This window comes from Balaenoptera ricei, chromosome 4, assembly GCF_028023285.1.
Source record: "Balaenoptera ricei isolate mBalRic1 chromosome 4, mBalRic1.hap2, whole genome shotgun sequence".
NCBI classification, from domain to species: domain Eukaryota; kingdom Metazoa; phylum Chordata; class Mammalia; order Artiodactyla; family Balaenopteridae; genus Balaenoptera; species Balaenoptera ricei.
In genome coordinates this window covers 28,980,472-29,002,043 of record NC_082642.1, presented here as the reverse complement: position 1 = coordinate 29,002,043, position 21,572 = coordinate 28,980,472, and the positions used below count along the sequence as shown (strand labels likewise).

The 21,572-nt window shown below is 49.0% G+C and overlaps 3 protein-coding genes across 7 annotated transcripts in view; 2 read left to right on the top strand and 1 right to left on the bottom strand.

The window, feature by feature from the left end:
- Positions 1-1,845, top strand: part of COLQ (collagen like tail subunit of asymmetric acetylcholinesterase) — a 67,261-nt gene extending 65,416 nt beyond the window's left edge. For all 3 annotated transcript variants that reach the window (XM_059921938.1, XM_059921935.1, XM_059921937.1), the window contains one exon: positions 391-1,845. In XM_059921938.1, coding sequence (XP_059777921.1) covers positions 391-460 — 70 coding nt within the window. In that variant the 3' untranslated portion in view covers positions 461-1,845. The remainder of the gene's footprint in view (positions 1-390) is intronic.
- A 4,919-nt stretch (positions 1,846-6,764) lies between these two features.
- The window catches only part of EAF1 (ELL associated factor 1), a 15,192-nt gene continuing 384 nt past the window's right edge, over positions 6,765-21,572 (bottom strand). Inside the window, 7 exon segments of the mRNA XM_059921827.1 lie at positions 6,765-10,041; positions 12,885-13,118; positions 14,774-14,964; positions 16,621-16,757; positions 18,931-19,025; positions 20,882-21,241; positions 21,244-21,400. Coding sequence (XP_059777810.1) covers positions 9,995-10,041; positions 12,885-13,118; positions 14,774-14,964; positions 16,621-16,757; positions 18,931-19,025; positions 20,882-21,241; positions 21,244-21,400 — 1,221 coding nt within the window. The 3' untranslated portion in view covers positions 6,765-9,994.
- METTL6 (methyltransferase 6, tRNA N3-cytidine) overlaps positions 21,208-21,572 on the top strand; it is an 18,719-nt gene continuing 18,354 nt past the window's right edge. For 2 of the 3 annotated variants that reach the window (XM_059920366.1, XM_059920369.1), the window contains exon 1: positions 21,231-21,404. The gene's annotated coding sequence lies outside the window, so the exon portion shown is untranslated. Of the gene's footprint in view, positions 21,405-21,572 lie in introns of all 3 variants that reach the window. The other variant, XM_059920368.1, reaches the window with a different exon arrangement.

Below are 21,572 nucleotides of genomic sequence, written 5' to 3'. Positions count from 1 at the left end.
ATAAAGTTAAATATCCGACTCTTCATTCACACTAACCTTATTTCAAGAGTTCAATAGCCACATATGGCCAGCGGCTGCCACAGAAATAGTGCAGTGTGGTCTACTGGACAGCGCTGGAGAAAGGGCCAAGTCTCTCTGAGGGGCTGCGTGCAGAACCAGGCTACCTACCAACCCCTTTCCCCCAGATCCCTCAGATGGACTCAAGGGGAGAAGCCCCAGAGGCCTGGACTCAGCTGCCCCAAGCCCCTCACCTTGGAGCCCCTCGCCCTTAGGAGGGCAGCAGTAGGGCGGCTCTCGGATAAGGTTTGACCAGAGTCCCGAGAGGCGGCCTTTGAGAACATGGCTGTGTCCTTGGGGCTCCTGCCCACTGCCCCATGTCTGCCCCCTCAGGTCGTACGGAGACCTGCGGTGCACCCCATACTGCTACATCGACTCCACGCCCTGTCGCTACTTCACCTGAGGGCCGCCGGGAGGAGGCGGCTGCACCCACGGAACTGGCAGCAGCTTCTCCACCCTTGGCAGACTGACCTCGCCCCATCCTGGTCCGGTTTCCACCACCTTCATGCAACAGAAACAAGGACAAACTCTTGCTGCTAAGATGTGCTTTTAACGCAGTCCGACTGGAAGAACCTAGGACCACTGCATCCTGTCTTAACCCCGAGTACCGGGCCTCCTCCACACGCCCATCGCGACCCTCCGGCCAGGCCGCCGGCCTGAGGGGCCCTCCCTTCCGAATATCGTGGACTTGGCTTTGCACTGTTAGGCACACAGACTGTTGGAGTTTGCTCCCGTCCGCTGGGGGCATCTGGGGCATAGGCCTCTTGGCTCCTCTGACCTCTGGAAATGTGGGCATTCTCACCCGGCAGCTGGCCAGGGCTCCCCGAGCCTGGGAACCACAGAGCAGGGAAGTGGGCCTGTTCTTCGGGGGTGGCCCCCAGATCTGGGCCCAACTAGGGACCCCCCCCCGCCCCGCAGCTGGCCACAGCCCAGCGCTGCCTCATGTGGATGCGGCTTCCCCAGGCAGAGCCCCAACTGTGAATAAGTACTGAGACCGCCGCCAAATCCTGGGGTGCTGGGGTGCTTGCCGTGTAGACGAAAGCAGAGCAGTGGCCTTCTTTTCAACGTTTCCCGAAGGGGCTGCTCTTGGGGCTTCCCCATCCCCAGCACCATCCTGACCTCCTGGCTCTGCGCACTTGGACCTCCGTCCTGTGAATGTCTCTCGTGTCCATTTCTCCTTCAGGACATTCGCTAGCAGGCCGGCCACTGGTGTTTCCTGAGTCCTTAGGAAACTGCTGCCTGGTTTCCCGTCTGGGCCCGATTGAGTACATGCTCCGGGCAGAGACGGCATCTGTCCTGGGCGCCAGCTCCTGGCTGCCTGCTGACTCCTGTGAGCCCTGTGACCTCCCTCCCTGTCTTCGTGGTGCATAGTCTTGTCCTCGTGTGCGTGCGCCCGAGCCCCCGTTTCTACAGGATCGTTAGCCCTGCGTGTCTGTGAGCTGCCTTTCATCACCATATTTCCTGAGTGAGGCTTAGCTTTGTTTGGGAAAGACGTCTTCCCCACAGCAGACCTCAGGTGGGATTTGCCCATTTGCTACCAGATGGAGGGACACTCCTGGGCCTGTGTACAAGGCCTGCGTCTTGGGCACTTGGCATTGTGCTGGTGGCCTGTTGTGGGCGAATCAGCCCTGGGGTGGGTGGACACGTGGGTCAGTCTGGTTCCTTCCGCCTCTACTGCAAGTCCTGGGCTGACGTTCCATGGCCCACGTCTGTCCCATGTGAAGCCACCACCTTCATCCTGGCATCTCCGGATGGGAAATCAAGAAATAAAGGCAGCATTCCTCCCTACTGTGGCTCTCTCTTCCCCGGGGGTTTGGGGCTGGTGTCCCAGAACTGCTGGATGGGATAAGGGCTCTGAAATCCAGTCTGCTCCCAGACTCAACAGAGGGTTCTAGAATGGGAAGTAGTCCTGCTCCCTCAGGGACGAGGGAGGAAACTGAGGTCCAAGGTCACCAAGCCGGGTCTTGCTCACCCCCAGCCTTGCTTTATGATCTTGCATAGGAAAGAATGGAGATCTAGTACTGCCCTTGGACCTGGCCAGGAGTGGCCCAGTCCTGGGTCCCACTCCTTGGAGGGCACTACTCTGGCCTTCCTCTGGCCATGACCCTCCCCACGGGGCCACGGTGACACTTGCACACCCCATGTTGCAGGTCCCAGGAAACCCTAACTCTCCACCCGAGTGGTCCTGAGCCTGCTTCCGGGACCGCACAGCTCTCTCTCCACGCCTGTCCTCCTGACTGTGGCTCGCACACACCTGTAAGCGTGAGGGGTGGCCAGGGACAAGCTGTTTGCAGGGGTGGTAGATGGAGCTTGGAGATACAGGCCGCACATCCCGGCGTGAGACGGGCCAGGGGCAGGGAGGCCCGCTCTCCTGGTGCTGCCACAGAAAACTTTGAGGAACCTAAAAATTCCAGTCTTCATGAAAGTGTAAGCAGAACCTATTTAATGCGTAACAGTTTGTCAGTTTGATCCTAATGTAAATACTCAGACATTTCGCGTGGGAGCCAGCATCTGTGCTCTTGTCCCTGGACCCCGCAGTATTAGAGGGGGGCCCGCCTCCAGCTATTTCTAGGGAGTGTTCTGAAAGGCTCAGGAAATGAAAGGATTCAAGGTCACATGTGTTGAGACTATATATAGTAATAGTCATTCTCCCCCTTCAGCATTCTGAAATGAAAAGATGAAAGATCAGGGAAGGTGGGCCCGTGCCTCCCCTGAAACGTTAACTCCCCGGCGTAGGGAGCAGCTTTGCCAGGAGCACGGGCACCTGTCAGGAGGCCAGGCAGCCGCAGAAACACCTCCTGGGGTCATCTGCTGGTGGGAGCCCCCTTACCTGTTCACACTTGGTTCGTCACTTCCCACAGCCTCAGTTTCCTCACCTGAGAGACTTGAGACAGAGGCTGAATTTTCTTCCAACTCTAACCGCTGGTGAGTGTGGATTCTGCCCTCCAGCTGTGACAGGGTATGTCCTTGGAGGGGTGATGGATTCCTTTGGCTACTCTCAAGCTGTCACATGGCATGGCTGAGAATATGACAGGGCCTTCAGATATTGTCACCAAAGGAGGCAGTGTCAGTCCAGATGCTTTTGTTGGCAAGTAGCAGAAAATCCAACTTAAATATGATATAAACCATAGGGTAGAACTTATTGGCTCATATAACTCATAAGTTCCAGGAGTGGAGTGGCGATCAGGCAAGGTTCAATCAAGGCTTCCTCTCCATTTCTCGGCTTGATTTAACCTCTCAGCTATTTGCATCTCTCCTGTTAATTCAGTCCTTAGGGTAGTCACAAGCCGACTACTACAGTTTCAGGCTTACATCTGGACCTTGTAACGTCCACAGGAAGAGAGAACATCTATTCCAGTGGCTCTCAAGAAGATTTTTCCCCCCCAGGAGTCCCCAGCAAATCTTGCCTTGAGCCTTGTTGGCCTGTTTTGGGTCACATGCCCATTCTTGAACCAGTTCCTGTTGTCAGAACGCTGCCTGCTGATCAGATCACAGCTGGGTTCCTGAACCCAGGGTGGCAGAGGTTTTAAGATTACCCTTAGCCCACCCCCTGGTGATTCGCCAGCAGCATATAGGCTGTGTGGGGAAGGGGTGGCTGCTGGACCGGATATTGGGGAGCAGGAATGGGGCAAATGTGACAAACTTGTAAGCAAAGTAACGTCTCTGAAGGGATCTTGGTAACTAAGATATAGGAACCAGTGCCTGGGAAGACAGTAGGACAAAGTTTCTGAGCGTCTTGGGGCAGACACATGGGTCCATCCATCACCCTAATAGGTAGGGGTGTGGAGGGCACATATGGGTCAGATTGCTTAAGACTCTCCAAACCTCATTATAATCAATGGACCAGCTTACACCCCAGTGACTGCTTTACTTGGGTTGTCTGCCCCAGCCCTCCCCTGCAGTGGAGTGAACCAATTTAAATTTTCAACGAAACGCAGATCTTCCATTTGTGTGGTAGCAATGGGCTCACACACAGCTCGAGGGCCCTGGCGATGCACCCAGGAGATTACTACACTAGAGCAGCCCAGTAACCACCATGGGCACAGAGGCTCCAGGGTGTGGGCTGGTCCCCCACCCGCATATTCATTCTTAACCATTCTGGGAGGGGTGCAAACCACACAAGAGTGATGAGTTAAGGATTCCCCATCCCACCTCATCCAACCCGCCCGCCCAAGAAACAGAGGAAGAGGACTCACACTGCCTGTATCAGAGGGGCTTTCTCTCTGGTGGCTCACTTGAGCTCCTTTCAGCCCCAGGCAGCGGACTTTTAGACGAGTCTCCGAGAAACCTCACCAAAGAAAGGAAGCAGCTATTTCCCCTGTCCTCTCTTCCCCCTGCCCCACTCCCTTCACAGGAAGGTAAAGGGGCCCACGTCACAGTGAACTTCTGCCCCCAGTAACTTCTTCAAAGGCAACGATGAATTTTGTCTTTGATATTCCAACCCATACACAGAACCACACTCCGTGGGTGCCCCACCCCAAGTCACCCTCATCCAACACCCACCTAGATGGGAAGTTCAAGGCAGTCATCGTGGTCATGGGTCATCACTTGAGGCTCACCAAGGGTGTTGTGCCCTGGAGCAGTGGTTCTCAAGCTTTAGGGTTCATCAGAATGACCCGAAGGGCTCGTCATTGTGACTCAGCAGGTCTGGGGTGGGGTCTGAAAATCTGGGTTTCTAACAAGGCCCCAGGGGATGCTGATGCTGCTAGACCAGGGACCTAAGAGCCTGCTCTGGGGAGATGTCTCACCTGAGAACAACGGCAGAAGACTAGGCAAAAAACACAGGGAAGACAGCTGGGGACTTCGGGTGGGTGGCTTTTTTATACTTGTCATTAAAGCCGGGGGGAGGTCTGTGTCCCTTCCTCTTGAATCTAGGTGAGCTTCTGACCAATAGAACACTGCGGTGGTGATGCCGTGTGCCTTCTGGGCTAGGTCATAAAAGGCCACGCAGCTTTTCAGGACACCTGTCCTAGGTGGAGGCAGCCAGCGCGTAAGATGGCCTCCCTGAGATGGCCTTGCTACAGAGGCCACGTATGGCCCCAAACGAGCCTGCTTCCAGCCACCCACCATGCGCCAGACATGTGATGGCAGCCAGCTTGGACTCGCCACGCCTGCCCATCTGCCAACCTCAGGTGAAGCCACAAGAAGCAGAATTGCCCAGCCAAGCTCTGTCCTAATTCTTAACCAAAAGATTCCATCAGATCAAATGGTGGTTGTTTCAAGCCACTAAGTTTTGGGGCAGTTTGTCGTTTAGCAATAGGTAACCAGAGTGGTGCTTTGGGTTGGAAAGGGTAGGTTAGCAAACTACACGCAGTGAACAGAGTGAAGTGCCCACCTAGAGGAGCCACTGGCTTGGGCTTGGCGCCCTCTGCAGGAACCACGAACACAAAGCTGTCTTTCTTACCTCTTCCGGACTTTTATCCCTCTGGCCAGGAGAAAAGCCAGAGCCCTGAGGGTCCTTAGTGATCATGCAGCCCAGGGTTCTCAACCAAGGTGGAGAGACATCGGGTCCATGGAGGCAGCAGACTGATTGCAGTAACTGCTCCAATTCCCACACCTCCCGGGATCCAATGAACTTTGCCACTCCTCACATCGACTGCTGGAGTGTATCTGCCCACCCGCCCCTCGATTCTGAACTTGGCCCTGTGACTCGCTTTGGCCAATGAGATGTCAGCAATTGTGACAGGGGCAGTCTCCTCTCATCTAGCTCCTCTGCCTCTGTTGTGACAACATGCCCAGGCCAGGCTGCTGAGGATGAGAGACATGGAGTCGACCTGAGCTGCCCTATCTGTGAGGGCTGAGGCCATCCTAAACCAGCTAAACCTGTCAAATCCCAGGCACAGAAAGGAGCCCAGTCAAGACCAGAACTGTCCAGCCACGTCCAGCCTAAATTGCGGAATAAACGCTTATTATGTTAAGCTTCGAGCTTTGGGATGGTTTGTTACACACTCTTGTGGTGGCAATAGTTACCTGAGGATCAATAGTCCCTTAGGTGATGGACATGCACCACCGCTTCCCCACTGAGAGTCCTGGCTCAAGTCTCCCATTTCCACCGGAAGACATGGGAGCCGGGTGTAGGATAAGCAGCAGAGGATTCCTGGCCTAGTTCTCTGAACGCGTAATTGTCTTCAATCCAAATCTACTGAGCACCCAATAGGTCAAAGACGCCACAGAGAGTTTAAAAGGAACACAGTCACTTCCCACCTAGGGATTTACAGCTATCAGGGCGCCAGGACCACAAGATAGGTGTGGGCATCGCTGCATCCAAGGTGTGGAGGGCAAGCAGGAGGCAGGACCAATTCCAGACTGTGAGCGTCGACTGGGGGTCAGAGGTGTACACGTGTCCTTCTGTGCAGCGTGGCATTCCAGGCGGAAGGACTCTAGCGAGCTAAAATGACTAGGATACGTGTCTAGGGATTCAGTTTAACCCCTGCGTGGTTCCCAGACCCAAAGCTAAAAGCCTGCCTTTCCAGACCCAGTAAAATGGCCTCAGATGCCATGTGGCTTGCTAAAGCCACCCTTTAGTTTTGAACTTCACACCTTTTAAAACTGAAGTGTACATCCTAACGATCATAAACACCAAATTAAAAGGGAATCAATTTAGATAATTAGGCTTAAGCACAAAGTATTCTTAAAAGAACCCTTCATTTTTCACTGATTCCTAGATTGATTTCTAGCAAGAAAATAAAACCCACCGAGATATGAAGTGTATTGCTGACTTTCATTTTTTATTTAAATATAGTGATCTTTTAAGAGAATAAACCAAAAACACTTTACAGCAAATACTTTACATAAATATAAACGTGCATGTCTACTTCATAATTAAGCAAAATAAACTTTTAGGCACAAGATTTTAATAATCATTAAAGAATGAGACAATGAACCCAAGACAAAAATAACAGGAGCAACAAAAAGACATTTCGTAACGCTTCAATTGGTCTTGTCATCCAACCTACTGGTTAAGGCCTGAGTTTCATGAATCCTACCTTCCTCGTCAAATGGAAATATTCAATTTGGCTGTACCTAATGTACAGCCACATAACAGACGGCTATTCTCTCAAAATAATGCAATAAATACATCACACGCACACACACCATCGCACACACACCCTACTTAACCAGCCTCTCAAATAGGGAACTAATAAGGATTTTGGAATTTTCAAGTTTTCCCACCCCTGAAGCACATACACATTAATACCACACATAGAAAAATATGATTCTGCTACAGAAATGAGTGGCATCATGAGAAACCTCTAGCTTGTTAAGTTTCCCCAAATCACGCCTTTACTGTGGCTTGCTTGCCACGGCTCCTCAGGTGCTTCGGACTGAAGTCTTCACACCTTGCCGTATGAACCACAGCGCGGCAGACGTGACACAGAACAAAGAAAAGGCAATTTTAACAACTCAGTTAGAGACTTCAAAACCACGAAAATCAGAGTGGATAGCTTCCAGCTGTCTCCAGACACCTGGAATGTTTCCTCTACGTCTGCCCTCTGTGCTCCACTGGCTGGTTCTCTGCCCCCTTCCCACCAGGCTGTGAGCATCTACAGGTCTGTTCCTGTGCACCCTCTAGGGAACAGGGATGACCACGACGGTGCCTGCTTTGAAGGAGTTCACACCAACCAGAGCTCGAGCAAGAGGAAGGTCCGTGTGTGCACACAGTACTCCAGCTGGTGAAACCAACAGAGGAGGAGTCCATGAAGGGGGCACCCACAGAGACCCCTGAGTGGGGCTGGGGGAGGGGAGAGTGACAAGGCACGGAGGCAGGAAGAACAAGTCCAGTTTGGCTGGCAGGAGGGCACTCGTGAGAAGTAGTTTACGAGGCCAGATTCTTCATTTCCAAAAAGAAAAGATTCCTTACTCTGCTGGGTAAAGCTGGAGGGCTTGGGGAGGGAACCGCCAAACGCTTTTGTGCAGAGAACAAAACGGGAGCTGTGCTAGCAGATGTTAACAACCGTGCAGGGCCGGGCAGGATGGATGACGGGGAGAGGGTCTGAGCTCAGAGAGCCTAATTCACCAAGCCCACTGCCACCTGCAAGCACTTCCTATAGAAACAAACATCTTGACCCGACAGGCCCCAAACTGCAGTTCTGTCTACATATATCAAGACTCTAGGAGGAAAAAAAAAAGAAAGAGAGAGGCTTAAATAGATTATTTATAGTTCAAGTTCCTGGAACCTGCCCCAGCTTGAGCAAGTTAAGAGCAGTGAAACAATTCTCACATCCAGTAACAATTCAAGTCTCCCAACCATGGCCTTCGGCTTCCCTGAGCTGTCATTACCAAGGAATTAAAATGCAAGGATCAATTCATTATAAGTAAGTTCCTACCTGCCGTGAAATCCACTGAAGTCTCATAACGGGCTGAGAACCCAGCACAGGGCACTGCCGTGGACCCCTGAGTGGCGCCTGGCAGAGTGGCGTGAGCGTGCTGCCGGCCCTCCTTCTCCAGCTCACTGGGGTCACTGTGTGGGTCAAACAGGTGACTCTGCAAGGCTCAACTCTAAGCCCCCACCACGGATCATCTAATTTCCTTCTAGGTCCAGACTGCTTCCCTCCACTAGCTGGGGAGGGAGAGGCCACCTCGAGGAAGAAAAATCACTCTTAATGTTCTTGATACCACTGAACCAAAGCAGACAGAAATTTCTCAGGACACAGTCATTCAAATTACAGAAATGGGCTACTCCATACTAATTATGGGACGACTTATCACACATTTGCTGCATACGGAACATTTACTAGTCACCAGTTTCCTGCAACAACAGATTCATCTGGAAACTGCCTGCTGCAGAAGGCAACCTTGTGACTTTCTTCTAGTTGCATATAAAAAATACAAATCAGTTTGGGAGTCAGGCACAAACAGTGGTACAAAAGCATGAAGAGAAAAACCTTATCAAAACATGTGCTCGTTTCACACTGCACGACTCCTATCCAGATTCTGGTCTGGAAACCGGCTGCCAGCTCATTTGCTCAAAGAGGCTTCTTCACCTCACCTCTCTTCCACTCCTAGTCCCCCACTGAAACCTACTGAAAGAAACACACTCATTATGGATCCACATGCAACTAAAAGCCTCAATTTAATCGAGTCACATGCATCAGCACAGTGGCTGCTGGTTAAATCTGCTCCCCAAGCCTCATGTACTTAGGGACTGTTTGGATCTAAACTGGAGCTAGAAGTAGCCAACACTTCTTTCTTTTGGAATCCAATAAAAGCTCCAATGCACAACTGTTAAGTCCCATGTGTAAGAATCTCTGGTTCTAGTAAGTGAGATTCAGGGGCGGGAGCGGTGGGAAAAGCCCGGACTGGGGGCAAGACAATGGCCCTAAACCAGCACTGCACAGACGAAGGGCTGAGCCAGCAGAGCTCCGAGGTCCCCCCAGCTGACACTCTCGGACTCCATCCTGAAGTCCGTTTCTACACAGGCTTGTCAGGCTGGGTCAGACAGAACTTGCTCACCACTTTGTGTCAATAATTGAAAGTGGTTTAAACATGCGTCTATGCTGCAGTTTGAGGTTTCCCTCTCTGCCCACCCCTCAAAGACTGTGTTTCACTTCACTGGTGCAGACCATTTGGCCAAGCTGGTGGCTGCTGAGGTTTACAACTGGATCACTGGCTAGGTGAAGAAACGGCCTTTGAGTAACCTAAACCAGGGCACGTTTGTCTGTTTTTCGTTAACAGTGTTAACCAAATAAGAGATATAATTCTGTTAGTTCTGCTATAGATCTACTTAAAACTTTGAAACGTGACATTGTTCAAAAATTACACAAGAAAATCACCCATCACCACTATGTTAAAGATATGCACATCTGAGCCCTCCAGAGCCTCCAACTCCTCCTAGTCACTGATCCCCACATTTTCCTCTCGGCGTGGACTCCACGCTAAAGCAGCCCAGTCTCGCGGCAGATCTGTGCACAAAATGTTGATTTCGAAAGATCCGGCTCTAGTCATCACTGTCACTGCCAGACTCACTCAACTGCAAGTCATTTCCTATAAAGAGAAAACAAAATCAAACCCAAAGTACACAATTTAAAAATGACTTCCCCACGGTTCTTTGGTTGACTGCTTGGGCTCTCACACTACAGTAAAACCAGGCCAGTTCCATTTAATTAGGGAGGAAAACTCATTTGGCTCAGTGACAGAACTGGTGCAGTCCACGTTTTAAAAGAATTGCTATTTTTGGTATCTGCAAAGCACAGCAATACTGCTCTCTGGGATAAAACAGGGGAGGGATAGGCCAGACAGCTTTCACATGTGTCAATAAATAACAAAAAATATTTATAAATAACTGACTCACTGTCTAGTAGAATTGTTCATATTAAGTTGCTTTATAAAAGTGAAAATAATACCAAGTTGGGCTTCCTGTTAAGGAAGCTGAATACTATTTATACTGTGCATACCAGTCATATACTAATCCAGTACCCCCCTGACCCCTCTGGCCAGAATCTTCACGTTACCTTACACCACAAATCTGAACTAAAGAGCTCTGTAAAGCCTCAAAGTTTTGTCCAGTGTGTGACATTTAGGTTTTAGGAGTGAAGAATGTAAGTTTTCCCATCTAATATGATAAGAATAACAGGACCCCAGATGATAGATACCACTTGGAAAAGAAGAAAAGTGAACTTCTGTATTTCTGGATTACTAATCTCTAGGCCACCTCTCCTCAAAGTTTGTTCTGAGAACCATGGGGTCCCTGAGACCCTTTCAGAAGGATTCGACCTGAGGGCCTCTCTTTTCTAACTACATATTTATGTGATGCCACATTTTCTTCATATACTTCAACCTAAACAACTTATGGCAACAGATTGAATGCAGAAGCAGATGTAAGAATCCAGCTTTGTACTAAGCTAGATGTTAAAGAGATTTGCAAAATTTTAAAGCAATGTAAGTTACCCTTCATATTAAATATTTTTTGATTTTGAAAATTTATGTTTCATAAAAATGTTATTTTTGTTAACAGGTGATGGTTTACTGTTGTTCTTTTAGACGAATTACTATTTTAAGTATTTCTCAGTTTTAATTTCTAATATGGTAAATATTGATAGATATAAGCTACACACACAAAAGTTCTCTGGGGTCCTCAATAAGTTTTATGACATAAAGAGGTCTGAGACCAAAAAAGGTGACATCTGCTGTTCTAGACGTGGGGAAGGTGATGGGATCAACACCAGCTGACAACCTCCAATCAGCAGAGCTAAGCGCCATCACTTACAAAGAAGGTGACATGCACGTAAACAGGTCAGTGTAATGGAGCTGAAAACCCAGTTCTGAAATTTCTTATACAATCAATTTGACCCAGGTTCAAACTGATCCATTTGTTTTTTGGGGGGGAGAAGATATAATACACATTACCATTCAGAAAAACAATATTATCATTACTCTGTATGTTTTCACATTAGGGTTTACCAAATTTGCGCTATTTACTGTGATTTTAGGGTTTATAAATTGGTTCCAGTTGACGATCCTGGTTTAAATAACTCCAGTACTTTACTGCATATGAAGTATGCAAAGATTAAGGTCTTGCCATGGAAGAGCCGCGGGCCAGGAGGACGTGGAGCCATGAAGAGCTAACAGAAGTTTACGGCGCGGGTAGGTAGGTAAGATGCACTGAGCCATTTTTGGCTCTTTTCTTCTAAGGAAGAGTTTAGCACTGACTGGGCAAAATGAAGAGCTGAGTTATATATAGCCACAGTAGCTGTCTGGTCGTTCTCCACTGTGAATCCCAAACTCACAGTGTGAAACTTACTGTCCCAAGCCAACTGAGAAGAGCATCAAGTATACCCTGATATCCAGAAGCTGGGCCTGTGTTAACAGGATAGCAGATAACAGCCTTAATTGATGTCACAACAGGGCTGACCTCACTCAGTTAGTAGAGCGAGGCCCAGCACAGTGGTTCTCCACTGGCACTGATTCCGACGCCACAGGGGCATCTGGCAATGCCGGGAGACATTCTGGGTTGACACACTGGGGGAAAGCAGGAGGTGCTCCGCCACCTAAGTGGGTAGAGGCCAGGGATGCTCTTCACCGTCCTACAAGGCTGGGGCCGGCCCTCACATCAGGGGTTTACCTGACGTCTACAGTGTGGAGCTGAGAGTGACCTCTGCCCGGCCCACAGAAGCAGGGTTACCTAGGCTAGCTTCCCCGCCACTGCCCCCTGACCTTCCAGCCTCCTCACAGGAAGTCAGACCGGAAGAGAACATCCAACTCCAGGGAGTCGGGAGAGAGGAGGGCGCGGAGAACCTGCACTCTCCCGACCTCCAAGACAAAGACATTTGTTTTTGTTCTCCCCTGCTTTGCTTTACCACCAACTGCACTGAAAGCCACCAGACGCTATAATGTCCCTTCCTTCCCTCCTGCGAAGGCTAGCTGGTCGCCAAACACCTTCTAAGGGCACAGGTTCCCAACTCTGTGGGCTGTGGGATACCGCACTCTCACGGCACTGGGCTCTCAGGACTGTACAAAACCTGGAGGTGGGGGACTGGGTGGGGGCAGGCGGCACCCCTAAAGCCTGGTATATGCAAAAGTACAGAGCCCTGTGGCTCACGTTTCAGCACTCTCCAGAATTCACAAAACCGAATTTGTGCCAATAAGGAAAAGAAAAGAGATGGAACAGATTTCTAGATTTGTGCTTTTTTTTTTTTTTTTTTTTTTAACTGTTTGGTAACTTCTTTCTGCTTCAAATTGTCTTTGTAAGGACCCTTTCTTATGCCTTAAGTACCTTCAGGTTTATAGACTCTGGTGTAAGATAAACAGAAGCTCCAGCTCTGGCCTGACATTCCCTCTGCCCACCCCCAAGCCCCCGCCGCGGCCCAGAAGCGGGAGCGCACACTTACTGAGGGTGCTCATGAGCTGGTTGCTGCCTTGCGGCCGGCCGGTTCCGTTGGCGACGGCCGGCCTGCTGTTGTAGGGCTGCTGGTGTGACGGCTGCGGAGGGGACACGGGGCCGCTGTCCTCGCCTCCACTGCTGGAGCTGTCGTCATCGCTTCCTGACGAGCTCTCGGAGTCTGAGGAGCTGCTTCCACTGCTGCTGCTCATCTGTTCAATGATGTCCACCTCGGCCCTCAGCTCTGCAATAAATGACGGGACGGGGGTCAGCGCGTCAAGCCTCTGTAAACACTAAGCTGGCAAAACCAAGAGCAACGAGGAATAACTGAAAAGGAACTCCTGCTTCCTGAGTCCTTAAAAACAAACAAAATGACCCAAACCAAAACCAACAAACAAAAACATCGAACATGTCTCCAGAGAGACAATGGAAACATTTAATTCACCCAAAATAACCAAAAAGCAGACTGCTCCAGGATAATGATTCTTCTGAGAAATGAATTGTCTATTTTGCCTTTACCTACTTTAAAAAAAAAAAGAATTATGAATTATGGGATTAAACACCAAATAAGAGAAGAGCAATGTTCTGCTCATGGGCTGAGCAATACCTGACCAGGAACTGGAAGGTCTGAGCGCTTGCTCTGGATCCACCTCTAACCATCAGGGAGACCCAGGTGGAAGGCAATGAATATCCCAAGATGCTCTGGAAAAAGGAAGGGCCACAGCAGACAGCCTCTGGGGGCCTTTCCAGCTTTCACGTTCCACAGGTAAACAAGGCCCGCAGGAGGAGCCGTGGTGGCTGAAGAAAGATGGTGGGATGACATCCCTCCTCTGTGCTTTTACACATTTGACTTACAGCCATGCCTTCAGGTACCGCAATTTTAATAAATGTAAAGCAGGGAAGGAAACACATGTTCTACCTGACCATTTTAATGTGAGTGAGTACATTAACGATTCCCCATAGGCTACATCAAGGAAGATGCCAGATTTTCCTGTCCAAACCTACCACGAGGCCTTAAATGACTATGGTTCCTTTAAGCATAACTGGCAACAACCACTCATGGTCCAATTCCTGTTCATCTAAAGTGAGAACTTCCACAGACAGCATTCCAATATTCATGAGAAAAAAAAAAAAAATCCAGAGGCTTAAGAACTGTGTACCACGCAGAGAGTGATCTCGTTTGTGAAAAGACAGTTATTTCCACAAGGTGGAAAAGGCAAACTTCCCAAGGGCAACTTTTTATCTTTTCCTGTTTACTACTGTTATGGATTTAATTTTGTTTCACAAAACTTCACAAATATGAAATATAACACTTACTTTCATAACTTCCTAAGTGTCTGGACAACTAAAACCATCCACTGTGTGGGGGAGAGAGCCAAGGTGAGTTCCTCTGTCTTGGTTTTACCTTGGAGAGCCTGACCAGACCTCTAAGTCCTTCTAGGCCAGTGTCCCCAGTGTCCCAGGAGCTATCATATTTACGTACCTTTGTTAATACAAAGTAGTGATCGTGGAATTTAACCCAGACACTATACTAACATTGGCACACTTGGTTTTTACCCCCAGTACCTTGTAATTCTCTTCTTTCAAAGCCTTAAAAGGTGTGCCGTATGGACCTTTAGATGGCAGGCAGGCTGGTTTAAACCTCAGGCCTCTAAGCAGAAAGCTGCAAAGACAGCCACAACTCAGGTCACTCTTCCAGACTCTCTCTTGTCAAACGAGCCAAGTGAAACCTCGCCTCCCCGCCCCGCCCCGCCGTCACCTGTGGAAGGGCGGGCCCTGCGGAAACGGTTACGATGGCGGAGAATGCCCACGCCGCCGCGTACGTGGCCTTGTGATCCCCACAAAAACATCAATACCCTCCTCCAAGTTGCTACCATGGCTCCAGAAGATGCTCTCTACCTCTTTTGATATCATCCAGCTGAGGTTCAGGTGAGGGGTTATCCTTCAAGGGAGAGGTTTTGGGTCCAACCGGAGGCTTTGTTGGAGCTCTGAATGGCACAGGTGGCGGAGGCGGTGGTGGCTGTGATGGCTGTGGGGGACGCGCAGGCTGCTGTTCCATTCGGGCCTGGATTCTGCTGCTCCCCTCAGCTCTGAAATGAGATATGGACTTTAAACTGGAGGGGCAAGAACAGTGGTTCTCAGATTTGCCTCGCTTACCAAGCACCTGGAAGTCTCTGCAGAACCCCAGGCTCTTTACAGACAGCTTCAAAATACCGATATTTGTTAATTTTATCACACAAACTACTCATTCTACTGCATTCCAGTTCTGCACCGTGCACCGGAGACACAGAGATGAATAAAACAGACTCGCTGCCCTCATGGAGCTCACATTTTATATCAAGCAGCAGGTAAGACACAGAGGTGGGATACAGTGTGATTACGAGAACCCATTTTAATAACGGAAAATTGTTAACTATTCACCTTGTGCGCAGTATAAAGTTACAATTACACGTGATTTATTAAACTAGCTCTTGAAATACTGGCCTGCTAGCAATTCTTTCCATTATCTATTTACTGCTTGCTCATTTTGTCACAGGCCAGCTCTTGCTGGCAGGCAGGCAGGCAGAGCACTCCACCCCAGACCGAGGAAATGCTACCCGTTAACAATTTCTTTTGTAAATGGACTAGCTCAGCATTTTTCAAACTTTGGTGTCCACACAGATCACCTGGGGATCTCGTTAAAGTGCAGATTCTGACTTAGTATGTCCTGAAATTCTGCACTTATAAGAAACACCTAAGTGATAAAATACTGCTAGTTCCCAGATGACACTGAGTAGTAAGTCAAACTCCCACAACCATCAGCTCTCAGAGGCCTAAGAGCAGCACCTGGTTGGTGGAGGTAATCAACACAAACACACTGTGAGTCACAATCTCACTGATCCTCAGTCTCGTCGTGTGTGTGTGTGTGTGTGTGTGTGTGTGTATGTCTGTGTGTGTGTGTGTGAAAGGGTAACACCACCACCTTTTCAAAAGTTATTTGTAAAGATTAGATAATACACGTAAAACATCTAGCACAGTGCCTGGTATGTGATAATAAATAAACAAAGTACCCTCAATAAATGGTAGGTACTTTTACTTTTTGTGGAATGAGTAAAGAAAAATGGCTTGAGGAAGCATAAACAGAAAAACATCAAATACTCTCTTTAAAATTTAATTACTCTATTACAATAATTACTGTATTACAATATAAAGATAGAACCACTGGGTTACTTCTATTTATAGAATGAAATTTGACTTTAAAGTAAAATCTAATTGGCTTCACATGACACGTGTAATGTCTGTTGAATTAAAAATTAAAGAGAGCTCATTATTCAAAAAAAATAGACAAAGCTTTACTTTGGTGTAATAATGACCTCAAATGTACCTTGTAAAAATTTAACGTTTTCACTCTAATAAAGAATATATATTATTCAATTACTCTTTCATAATTTTAAGTCTGTAAATTTAAACCTTACCCCTTGGTGGTACTATATCAACAATCACGAAATTAATAAAATTGATTTAATCATACAGTACACTCCTTTCCCCAATGTTTTCTATGTTTCAGGTCTTAAAAGCATTATCCCTCTTTATTGCCTTTGAGGAAAAGATATTTTATTGACTTGTCTGAGAAGAGAGAGGTGGAGCTGCTGAGACTGCCAACAGGACACGAAGCACCCAGGTTCTCACATCCTTATAAAATAACTGAATAGATAATGTACATCCATAGAAACGGCACACTGATCTGTACCTGCTTCTTCACATACCTTGTTTTCTTGACCTGGATGCTGCTGCTGAGCTTTTCCAGCACATATTCTCCAGTGTCGTGGTTGATAATAAGCACACAGTCCTTCTGGTAAGGTCGCTTGTTCCCCTTGAACACAGTCATCGGTGGTGTGGATCCCTACACGCCACAAAAGAACAATTCAGACAATCAAACCAAACACACCAGTTATGAATATCAAAACTGAATTTACAGGTGGCTTTACCTCATCGCATCTTTTTTTTTTTTTTTTTTTTTTAAATTTTATAGCTACTTTTATTTTTATTTATTTATTTATTTTTGGCTGTGCTGGGTCTTCGGTTCGTGCGAGGGCTTTCTCTAGTTGCGGCAAGTGGGGGCCACTCTTCATCGCGGTGCGGGGACCGCTCTTCATCGCGGTGCGCGGGCCTTTCACTATCGCGGCCCCTCCCGTTGCGGGGCACAGGCTCCAGATGCGCAGGCTCAGTAGTTGTGGCTCACGGGCCCAGCTGCTCCGTGGCATGTGGGATCTTCCCAGACCAGGGCTCGAACCCGTGTCCCCTGCATTAGCAGGCAGATTCCCAACCACTGCGCCACCAGGGAAGCCCTCATCGCATCTTTTATCAGAGCTACTCAAAAAGGAACAGAATGAACCGATTTGTATTTTAACTCCTGCTGGCTTCCCAAGCAAAAATAAGGAGGAAATAACAATACAGCAAGAATCTGTGACTGTGCAACTGGCTCTAAGTAATCAAGAAATAAATATAAAATTTTTAAATTACTGTACATTTTTCCAGGGATTTGGGAAATGTTACAAATAATGGTAAAATGTGAACTGAGAAACATAAATTACGCATTACGTGTCTGACACTGAGAAGAGCTCTCACTATGAGCAGTAAAGCTAGTGAGTGACCTCCGCACTTCCTTGTAATAGGAGAGTCCAGGCTTCCCCCCATGCCAAGTAACCACAGAGCATTCTCCAATGGCAGCTCGTTATTCTGGCTGGTTCACAGTAAGTATATCATGCCACTCACCCGCTTAAGCCCCTGAATCACCCATCACTCTAAGGCCAAAGAAGAAAAATCTTTAAACGAGCCACCTGGCCCTTCCACCGTGCCCGGCTCCACTCACCGCAGGCTCTGCAGGCTCCAGAGCAGAAGGAGCTGGCCTTCTCTCAGACCCAAGCTCTTTCTTGCAGGGATTTAACAGGGCTTCTGCCTGCAACATCTCACCCTCTCCTTCCCTTTTAATTATTCAACCTTCAAATCTGCTCAAAGGTCACTTCCTCAGGGAAGCCTTCCCAGATTTTCCAAAATAAGTGCTACGCTTTCTTATATTTATTTAAACTCCCTAAGGGCAAGAAACGTGCTTGTTTTTTTCAAGACTGTATTCTCAGTACCTAGTAGTGAGCCAGCACCCAGTAGGTGGTCATTAATATTTGTCAAATATAGCATTTAATCCTCTGTATGGAATCAGAAATTGCTTGGCTGCTTGACTCCTTATTCATACAGTAAAAATTAAGAGTTAGAAGAGACCTTAGGGACCACTGATCTAACCTCTTCATTTTACATTTGGGAAACTAAGGTCCAAAGGGAGATGATGTAACTTGCCAAAGGCAACAAGTAATGAGATAGCAGTCTGAACTAGCAGACAATAAGTTTTCCCCAGCACAAAGCTTCCCAGGTCTCCCTGTCCAGAGCCTTTTCATTCTATCACTGGTTACCGAGAACTGATGTTCCAGGACAGGGCTGGGACATGCACTGACCCATGGTCATTAAGAGTATTTTGTCTGATCCTTTGGGCTTTGTGATCAGAGCGCCGCCTCGGGCAAAGCTTCTCCATTCAGCTTTTAACCGGTTCCTCAGCCCTAAATGGGCTGAAGGCTCTGCACCTCTGGTTTCTGCCTGAAACCACCAGCCTGCACATCACCCCTTGCCAGACTCATGACCCGTGTCGACCCTGCTCCTGCCCTCTGCACTCCTAAGCTGCTGCTTTACATCCGCAGGGCACCTGGGCCTTTCTCTCTGTAGCTGCTGGGGGGAAGCTACGTGTGTCTAAGGGAGGGGCCAGGTGTCCACACAGAAACCTTGTCTACTCTGGGACAAATGGGGGAAAAGGGAGCTTGGGGAAAATGACAAAGAATTATTTTTACTCAAGTACCTGGGAAGCATGAATTCTACCCCACCCCACCCCCAAAATTCCTTTTTCCCTTATACTGGCACTTTAGAAATCTAGAAATATTTAAATAGGAGGGAAATCAAATTGCAATAACATAGAATATGAGGATTCACTGTGATTCCACATTAAAAAAAAACAACAATGGGATAAAACCTACAGGGATATGCGGCAGCGTAATTGTGACTTCATCTCCTTTGCCGACCTGAAGCTCTCCTTCACAGGAAGTGTCTATAGATGCCGGCTTAAAGTCATCTAAAGGGAAAGGTAAAAAGCATTTATCCACCAGGTTACTTATGCTAAGGGTTTGCAGGGCATTCCCATGTAAGAAATGAAATTTTTTATAACTCAAATAAATGGAAAATACACACCATTTAGAATTTTTCAAAAAGCTATTTCATTGTGGACAGCTTCTCATACACAACAGCAGACAGAATAATACCATGAGCCGTGTGTACTATCACCCAGCTTCAATAATTACCAGCTCTGGGACAATCTTGTTTCATCTATACCTCCACATACTTTTCTTCTCATTCCCAGTGGATTATTTTGAAGAAAAAAGGCTAGAATTTACACAACATTTTATTAAGCAAATATATCCCCTTCCGCCAAGTGACAGATGAAAAGTTAATGTCTTATTATCCACAATGAGGTGTTTTACTAGGGTTATTATAAGGATCAAAAGGAACAGAGCATGTTTTTAAAATCCTGTTACTGTAAAACCCAATATGAAATATGAAAGGCCATAGCACCATATAAGCTGATTTCATTTTGATAGGAACTGGCAAAGATAGGATCTGCCACACCCCAGCTCCATAGCTTTAACAAGGATTACTCCTGTAGATGTTTGGAGCAGAAGGTTGAACTGTATCTCCAAAGGTTAATCCTGCCCATGTTTCTGAATTGCAGTTAAAGCACAGCATGAACAGACACCTTACTCCCTTTTAACACAAACCTGCCTCAAACGGCAGGCCAGGTGCTTCTGTGAAGTGTCTTATTTACATTCCACCTTGCCCTTCACTCTGCTAAAACATCAATTCAGTAAACTGCTCAGGAAATGACGCTCTTATCATATTCCCAATACCCTCCCTCTGAAAGGGCTGACCTGCTGTCAGTAGGAAGCAGAGTAATGGCCTGGCAAGTGACCACAGGAAGATAGAACTGCATTATCTAACACACCCTCTTCCAAGGTGTTGAGTCACGTGTAGGAGGAGCTCCTCTGACAAAAACATGTCTTAACCAGCATTGGGGCTACCAGGAAGGGAAACCAGGAGCCTGTGAATCACAGCGGGATGCTCAGTCAGCCAATTCTTCACCCAGGACACAGAGTGGAAAGGCCCTCTCTCAATAGAGTCTGTAATCATGGAGAAAAAGAAGGTCCAGCATAATGACTATCTCCACATTCCTTAGGCCTGCTCGCTCCTGCTTCCAAACACAGATCAAGCGCTAACTTATTCCTGGTTCTCAAATCCTAATTTTATTCTTCACCCACAAGGGACTTGGTCCCGAGGAAAAGTTGGGGTAGTCCAGGTGACCTCAAAAGACATCAAAATCACACGAAAAGCTAGCATAGAGACATGGAGGAGGGAGCCCTGATGAGGCGCAGAGAAGATGCGGATTCTGGGGCTGCAGAGGGGATGAAACACTGCGTCAGGGAGGCCAGAACCAAAACGGACGAGGAAAGAAAAGTGAGGAAAACAAGGAAGAAGAGAATGGAATAGGAGGGCGTGGACGCGGATCCCGAGGAAACGACAAGAGTTTCCTGGAAGCGTGGAGACCCCCAGCGGGGTCATGGCGGGAAGGGGGCTACAGAGAAGAGCTGGAGCCTGATGTGGTGTCGCAGCCTTTCAGAAATAAGAGGGGGAGCCTCAGCGCGCGGGAGGGCTGGACGCGGCAGGAAAAGGGGCCAATGGTCTTCGGAAGAAGAGTTTGGTATCACGAGGCAGAGGAATAGTGGGAAGGGAGTAAAGTTCTGGTTTGGGAGTGAGCTGGGAAAAACCCGAGGTTCCGGCGGATCCGGGCTGAGAGGAAGGGAGCTGACGCTGGCAGGGCTCCCTGGACACCGGAGGGGCTGAGGGCGGCCAGGGGCAGCCGTGGGGGCGCGGACTCACAGCGGATGGTGTGGAAGGAGGCCCGTGGCCGCTTCTCGAAGCTCTCCCCGAGCCGCAGGCAGTGCTCCTCGCGGTCCAGCAGCGGGTTGGCCGTCCCGTTCATGGCACCCCCGGGCCTCGCGCCCGCACGGGTGCCCTCCTGGCGCGCCCGCGGCCCGAGCTGCCGGTACCGGCGTCCGGGGGAGCCGCGCTCCCGGGACAGCGTTCCGGGTCGCGCGCGGATCCGAGCCGGAAACCACCCGCGGCCGGAAGCAAGTCCCGGCCTCCGCGTCCGGAAGGTGCACGACTCTGAGGAAGCTGGGCCCCGGAACTTCCGGCGCCGAGGAGGGACTTCTGGGCCCGGAGCGGAAGTGGCGGGGCGGTGCCAGGGCAGAAGGACTCTGCCTGAGAAACCCGATTCGAGGTATTTCTGGGGGGTTTGTCCAGTCGAAGGATCTTGCCGCTGTGGCTCCCAAATTTTGCTTCCGAGGCTGGCCTGGCTGAGGGCTCAGCGCGCCCGGCCCCACCCTCCAGGTGAACCTAGGTACTTATGACGGGGCCCCAGCGCGCGACGGACTAGGTTCACGCCGTCCTCTCAGGCCCTGGCGGCCGGGCGACCCGGGTTATCCCGAGTGTCCTGGGGACCCCACGCCACGCGTCTCTGAGTCTCTTCCTCCCCTTCGCGTGCCGACGGCGGCGCGAGGGCCTCAGT